General features: G+C 35.3%; 1 protein-coding gene across 1 annotated transcript in view; it reads left to right on the top strand.

The window, feature by feature from the left end:
* The first annotated feature begins 1,871 nt into the window (after nucleotides 1–1,871).
* The window catches only part of ippk (inositol 1,3,4,5,6-pentakisphosphate 2-kinase), a 37,426-nt gene continuing 31,187 nt past the window's right edge, over nucleotides 1,872–8,110 (top strand). Inside the window, exon 1 of the mRNA XM_074673780.1 lies at nucleotides 1,872–2,109. Coding sequence (XP_074529881.1) covers nucleotides 2,029–2,109 — 81 coding nt within the window. The 5' untranslated portion in view covers nucleotides 1,872–2,028. The remainder of the gene's footprint in view (nucleotides 2,110–8,110) is intronic.

Genomic DNA, 8,110 nt, shown 5'->3' with positions numbered 1-8,110 from the left:
TACGTATTAAAACATTTTGATTTATAAATTCAAGTGTCTGTGTGGTGCTAAACTCATCAGGATGAAAACAAATGGGCTGTTTTTAGGGTATGACAAAAAAAACATGATCCCTTATATTTTAGAATATGTGGTTACCCAGATGTTCACCTGAAAATAAAACCTGGGTTATTTCCTAATTTGCTGCTCTATCCATGACCATTTTTATTTTGTTAAAGGCATAAAAATGCCAACAGTGTAGTTTAAATAAATAAAAACATATTGTTAATTGCTCCGAATAAAACATGAATGTGCTACAGCAACTGAAAACAACAAAATTAAGAGTCATCCAGCACAAAACAAAGCTTTTTTACTCAAGTTGTACTATAGATTCATATGGACTCAGCTTAACTGCAGCAAATATTGGTTAAAACTATTTTTTTTTAACTTAACAGTATTTTCTTTAGCTGTACTTCCCCTCAGCTCTGTCTTTGCTCTTCATTCATCACCTGATCTACTGTAAATTTCCGCTTCTGATCTCCTGCCCTCTTTTGTCACATTGTCTAAACTTTATTTTCCCCCACCCAGCTTCCATCCATCCGTCCAACGGACTTTAGCTCGTTTCGACCAATCACAGAGGAGGAGGCGGGACTACTACCGGTAGTTGTCAGGGATTGGTTCGTGCCGTGCCAATCAAACTCGCTCGTCAAGGTGGAGAAAGTTAAGCAGCGGAAAACGGAAATAAATTCAAATTAACAGCAAAACGTTTATCGTGGGTAACGAAAAAAAAAAAAAAACTTGTGAGATTTTATTTAATGATTTCAAATATGGCTGTTTTTCTAAAAATAAATTTAGTTGCGAGTTATTTTGATTCTTGAATGTTTTTAGAGGGCAGCAAATACTTTTTATTACTCATTGCTTATAATTATCTTTTAATTTTCGATTTATTTAGGTACATTTGCAACTTCACATAATTTTTTCCATTGTTTATGAAATACTGTATATGACAGTGAAGAGGAACAAGTGAGTATTTATGTGTTGCCTTTTAATATTGTCTTGTTTGTAACAGATGTCTTTCATATGTATAGCCTAAGACATTTTCCACATTATGGACAAATAAAGTTTTTTCTATTCTTTTCTTTTCTATCAAAACTTTGCTCATAGTGTAGCATATTCTTTCTTTCTTTTTTTTTCAATTATTTTCATTTTTTATTTTTCAAATCGCTAAGATAGGATAGCATCTGCTCCTCCTAAATACAGTCATTCTCCCCTAAATGTTCTATGTTTTATCGTATTTTATTTTCCAAAATTATTATTATTATTATTATTATTATTTTTATTTATTGAAAAATAAAGAAAGTAGGTTGATAACTTCCTCTGTCCATCTCGTAGTTTAATGGTAAACAATTGTCATTGATGGGACATCTCCACTAACACCTGATGACTCCATTTTATGGGACAGTTTTTTTTTTTTTTTATAAGAACTTCTCATTTAAATATGGTCCATTAATGTGTCATTATTAAGAAATTGACATGAACACTGTTTTCTTTCTTTTTTCTTATAATTCTATTTTAAAGATAACATTATTGTTGTGTCATGGAGTCTCCTGGTCAAATATAACTATAGAGCAAGCACATTATTTTGTTTTTAAGCTACATTTTGAGTTAAAAAATAATTATAGCATATATCTCCAAAAAATTGAATAGAAAAAAAAGTCTGAATAAATAAAATTAATAGAAATTTGTGGGAGATGTGAGACAAAAAAACTGAATAATAATCAGAAAAATAGTAAAAGCTTAATGAGCTAATAACAATTCCTCGTGAATTAAAATAAAGTAATGATGAAACAATAATAATGCTCTTATTTTGAAGTGACCCGGATGTTGAGTAACGTTCGGCAGCTTGGCTCGCAGGGGCCGGGCAGCAGTCAGTCTGTCGGTCTGTAGTTCTTATAAATTAGTGCTAACAGTCAGTTACAGTCAGAGTTCTTGTATGTGGCAGTGCTGTCTGTGTGACTCTTAACGGGAGCTCGGTTTGAAGCCTTCGGTGTGATGGAACTGGACAAAATGGACGAGAACGAGTGGCGGTATCACGGAGAGGGAAACAAGAGCTTGGTGGTTTCACACGTTCAGGTGAGGAGGCTAGGCTAACACGGAGCTAATTCAACTTAAATCAGGGTTTAAATTTAGCTTTGGGAGGACACTTACCTCCTGTTTAACTCTTCATTACCGTTAATTAAGGTGTCCGCTTGTGTTAATGCCGGTGGAAGATTCTAGAGTCTCTTTAGAAAGTATGTTAACGACTTTAAAGGTGAAATGTCAAAGATTTTATTTATCACCTCTACACTTAGCCTGTGTGGGCTAGCATTGCTAACCAGCAGCTCAGAGTTAAGCCATGTCTTATCAATAATCAAAGTGTCACAAAGAGACAACAACACTTCAGATAATTAGATATTTATTATACGTTTATGTCCAGATAAAATGACGAGCTGACTCTGGTTTTAAAATGCTTCATCCTAACCGGCTGTTTGTGACATAGCCTAGCCGTTAGCTCCTCATCCAGCTGCTGGTTGGATGGGGAGCATATTGAAAAAAAAAGGAAGAAGGAATGAAATGTTGTTTTGAGTCTTTTTTTAAACAAATGGACTGACAAAAGCAACATGCCCAAAAGGGAGAAACTGTGTGTTCTTTAAAATGTGAATATCAGCATCAATATGAGTTTAACATCAGAAACAGGAATACTTTAATCACCACAGAGGGGAGTTAGGTGACATTACCTGCTTTTATAAACAATACAGTCAGAATGTTGAAATATTCTTACTTACTAATATAATCAGAATACACAAATAAGAAAAGAATTAGAAGTATGACAGAATTTGGTGACAGAGATGACAGTTGCAAAATATGCGACACCTTTTGCAATAATCTCAATCAGGATCAAACAACACACATTTTAAAATTATTAGAACTTTGCAGACATTTAAAGTGCCAGCATATTAAAAAGGCTTTAAAACTTGTTCGTATTGTGCAATAATCTGTGAGAAACCCTCAGTATTCTTCCAGCTGGGGCTTATAATATGCCAGGGGCGTAGCTACAATTAGGCAAACACAGGCAGTTGCCTGGGGCCCCAAGATTCCCAGGGGCCCCCAAAGCATCTCTTAAAAACTGATATATGAAGTTCTCTTCAATTGAAAGCATTTCTTTTTTTCTAAATCTTACTTCACATGCGTCAAAATACATCAAAAGGCTTAATCTTTAATGATGGTTTTGGGTACAATGTTGCTCTGAGATCTGAGATAAACATTTAAGACTTTTAGAATTTTAAGGACTTTATCTAGCCCAGAAAATAGGATAATTTTCTCAAAATGAAACTTTTTGAGTTGGTGATAAACATTATTGTACAAAATCTCTTTTTTGGATACATAACTCACTGGACAGGGGGTTAAATAAAAACACATTAACTTTAAAATAATAGTACCAAAAAGTATGGTAACTGTAAATATCACCTCTTTCAGTAGATTTTTTTCCAGTTTCATGTTGTGCTTGATATTTACATATTTTTTCTTTACTAAATTATTTTTTCAATATTTACCTATTGTAATGTTTTTCACTTCATACTTTCTTGTTTGTTACTGTTACTCTGTAAATTCCCCACTGTGGGACAAATAAGTTGTCAATTGACCATAAAAGATTTCAAATCCAGGACAAAGTGGACTAAATTATGTATTCACTCTTTTCTAAATCAAACTAAAGTACAGAACTTGAGGAAATGCATTTAGTTGCGTTAAGTTACCATGTACAAGATTAGCACTGTCTCATGCCTTGATTCTGGGAAAGAGACAGTGGACCCAGGGAAGGCCAGTCTAGCTCTGAGGAAGATGAGTTACAAGGACACGGAGGGCCCCATTGACTGGGTTTGCCTTGGGCCCCCAAACCACTAAATACGCCCCTGATAATATGTATTAGTTGCAGTTTACAGGACTTCTGTCCACTAATTCTTAACTAGACTGCACTTTTGTACTTGTTTATTGGTTTTAATCTTATTTATATGCTTTATTTATGTCTTGTTTTCTTGAATTTTAGAGCAGAAAAGACTCTGTGCTTTTTAAAATGAAACCAGAAAACATGTCCTGGAAAAGCGTGTTGATAAAAGTGTTTTTAAAAGATGATACAAAGAGTTCGTTCCTCTTCTGACAGAGGTGGTTATTATTATTACTTGATTTTATTTTGATATTAAAACTTTAAGAACTTAAGCTGATGTTTTTGTGAAGGAGTTAATGTTGAAGCGACACGGGTCAGAAACACTTCACCGCCTCTTATCTGAACACGAGACAGACGGTTCGGCTTGTGATGTTCTTTCCATGCAGGTTAATCCCTGCTGACAGACGCTGGACTGACCTGAGCGACGTGATGCGTTCACTGACCGGCTGTGGGAAAGCCTTGCTCACTGTACCGTTCTTATTATGTTGTTATTACACAATTATTGACATGTTATGTGGGCTTCACATCACATCATCAGGGTTTTAATCAAGTTAGAAGCTGTCAACAAACTTTTGACAGACCAAAGCAGCTCACAGAGGTGTTTTGGTAAAGCTGAGTAAAAGTGGCTTTTAGTCGTATGATGATAAATCTAGCTTTTTTTTAAAAAAATTGACAAGATTTAGTCTCGGAGTGAAAGATGTGCACTAACTTCTTTACATTAAATTTGAGGCAAACTGTGATTTAGGTCTTGTGTTGTAGTTTTTCTTTACAAAGCTAAGTTTTGAGTTGATTTTGAAATGAGTAAAGTAAATCAAAGCTCAGAGTTAGGTTGATATTATCAAAGCTCTGTTGTACTTCTGTGCAGCATCCTGTAACTTCTGTTTTAATCTCAGAAGTCTGACCAGGGAATGCAAATGAGCCACACCTAGACGCCTGCATGCATGTCACCTGCTTTGTTTATCTAAGGAAGCAGTGCTTCACGCATTTGTCTCTGTCGAAAAACAAGTAGATTAAAAAAAAGTTTTGATTCGATTTCAATTCAGCGTGGCACGACAATTACGTCATCAACGCTGGCTAGGAAACGTAATCGAGCCCAGATTCACAAAAACTCTCTTCAGTAATCAGATTTTCTTGAAACATAAGGTCATTTGTATGAATATCTTTATGTTCAAGAAATAAACAAATATGAAGGGAGGTGTGTTGTCATGACAACGTGGCATGCTTTTGCAAAAAAGGTGTTTCCACTGCACTTTTTCATAAACGTCATTATCGTAACTTCTCAAAAACCACCTCATGAGAGTTAAAAAAAAAATCATCAAATTTTGAGTTTTTTTTTTAATTTTGTTTTTTCTCCATAGTGTTATTTTTAATTGTGAGACTTCGTTTTTGTGTAATTTTAGATGTAATTGAAATGCAGCTTATGTTGGAAATACATAAAAACAATTAATTTGATATTTTTTTTTTTATATAATGCAAATACATTAAACCAGCATCTACTCATTATCTATAAACAGGGTGTCCGTGGGCTCTTAAAAAGTATTAAAAAGTCTTAATTGTGGTTTTATGAGGTATTAACTTTCATAGGTATTCAAACTTTGACTCCAAAAAATATCCATGAATATTTATTTTCCTCCTTGCAACTGTCCCCTGATTGGGACGTTAAACATTCAGCCGATAAAGTTCTAAAATAGAATAGAATAGAAAAGAATAGAGTTACTTTATTGATCCCAAACTGGAAAATTGTTGTGTTAACAGCAGAAATCGATGGAGTCAATAGAAAAATACAAAAAGAAAAAAGAATAGAATAAAAAAAATACACAAAGACTCTAGTTACAGTAAAATACAACAATAAGGATTGTGAGTGGTATAAACACCATCTATAAATTAACGTCATTTCTAGTTTCATAAAGAGAAATTAAAAACAACATTAAAGCAAATCACACAGTCTCCGGCACATGTCCTAAATTTTAAAAATGATTAAATAATTTCTCATTTTCTTCAGCAAGTTGGCCTCGAATAACTGCTGTTTCTTGTTGTGGGAATGTTGATAAACCTGCCTTTAGTTTCATTTGTTTTTTTTCAAGCTTTATTCCTCCTTAGCTTACATCAATTCTGAAAAAATGTAAACTACAACTGTTAAAAAGTGGATGCCAACAACAACTGAAAGTTGCGATAAAGTCTCAAAACTTTTTCAAAGGTTTTTGGAAAAGTCTTAAAAAGGTATTGAAATCAACCTCAGGATTTTAGCATTTACCCTGATATATTATTCTGTACTATTTATATATTGTTATTCTTTTTTATTGTATTTATGTCTCAATTTATTCCTACTTTCTAATAATATTCCCATTTTCTCACTTTTATTATAAGAGCAGTTATAGTCTTCAAACTCCTTCCTGGAAAAATAAAATATGTGAAACTCTTACAGAAGCTGAAAACACATTTTTTGTTTTTAAAGAACACATTTGCCTCCAAGTCTTACTGTGACAGTCCATTTGTTAAAAAAAGAAATGAAGAAATGTACATATCTGTCGAAACTGGTGATCAACTCCTAAGGGTAATACTGATACTATGCCGGTGGTGATGACTTTAATTGATCCTGAAAGCACTGAGGTAACTCCAGAAGGAGGTGCAGACACCAGAAAACACACAGACACATGTTATGATCGAGTGAAATATCAATATCTGTTTAAAAAAATCAATTTTATATCCGCCTGCAGCTTGGAAACCCAAACAGAATTGTCCTCCTCAATGAAATATCAAACACCTCAATAATTTCTGCTGAAGTGAATTATTATATAAATGCTTCAGCTATTTTCTGTACGCAGCATTTGTCATGTGCTCTAACCTCATGAGCCGGTGAACAGGCGTCAAACAATCGTTTGTTTGTATGTGTTGTTCTTATTACTCAACCCCGACTCAACAGGTGTGGTTACGTAAGCGGGGAATGTGACAGAGTGTAAAACCTGTGAAAGATGAACGATGGGGGTATGACGAAGAGATTTGCATGTTCAAAGAAGCAGACGGCCATCTGTGCCGCTGCTTTGTGCAGAAATTAAACGTGTTTGTAGATATTTCCTGTCAGCGTCTCTCCTGGAAACTGATTTACAACAAAGACGACCGTCAATCTGCAGCTTCCTGAACCCTGCAGAGCGTTTACTCCCCCCTAAACTTCTGCTGTCTGCTTTAAAATGAGAGAAAAAAAACAAGAGTTTGATTTTCTGTCATTTTCGGAGTCGCAGGGTGTTTGCAGAGATAATTTCATGAACTGACAGTGATTTAATTAAAAGGCCGACTATAAGTGACACTAAGAATAGAAGGTGGGTTTTTAATCCTGTCCTGTTCAAATCCTGAATGAATTAATCCAGATCAATCCTGTTATCGTGTCAGCCAGCTGCCGGAGCAAACAGCGAAGAATAAAAACAGACGACACTCCAACAAGCACTCAGAGCGAATGAAGAAAAACAGCATCTCTGTGCAGAAAAAGTAAAGTTTTATCACTTTTTCCACCTTAAAGCGTCTGATAATCTCCTTCAACACATGGTGACGTGTGTGGATTTCTGCTCTCACACCCACACACACCGACTGGGAGCTGGTTGGTGTGTTGTCACAGTTAATATCCAGTGATTTGTGTTGGAATGTGCTTCAGACAATCACACACTCTTGTCCGAACTCGCACCGTGACGCAAGCGCTGGGAGGCTAACGGTGCTAGCGAGAGAGGATAACCCATAAATTCTTTCCCCTGATCCACCCTAACGGACTCTCTGCTCCTGATGGATGATGGGAAAGCTGTGTCAGTGCACACAGACACCTCAGGAATCTCTTAGAGATGCTTTGGAGTTGAGGGTTGGGGTTGGAGTGTTTTTATTGCTTTTCCTTTAGCTCTGGTGGATTTACACTGTGAGGCAAGTCCTTTATTGTTTCTGTTGACATCAAAAGAAGAATCTGAGACAAGAGATCAACATTCAAGCTTTTATTTCCACCTGTTTACGTCTGACTTTACTCTAAGTTTTAGAGCTTGGAGAAGATTGAAGTGAAAAAGACTTAATTTTCACTTTTTAAATCCTTTGTTTGCGATGACTGCATCCATCCTGAGACCCATAGAGGTCATCAAACCAGGATATATCGGTATCAATATTAGTATCAGCCGATAT

Source organism: Halichoeres trimaculatus, unplaced genomic scaffold (genome assembly GCF_033239565.1).
Source record: "Halichoeres trimaculatus isolate MK-OKI-2021-1 unplaced genomic scaffold, fHalTri1.1 fHalTri1_scaffold_1, whole genome shotgun sequence".
Classification (NCBI taxonomy): domain Eukaryota; kingdom Metazoa; phylum Chordata; class Actinopteri; order Labriformes; family Labridae; genus Halichoeres; species Halichoeres trimaculatus.
Note: the sequence above shows the minus strand (reverse complement) of the source record. Positions and strands in the feature narration are given on the sequence as shown.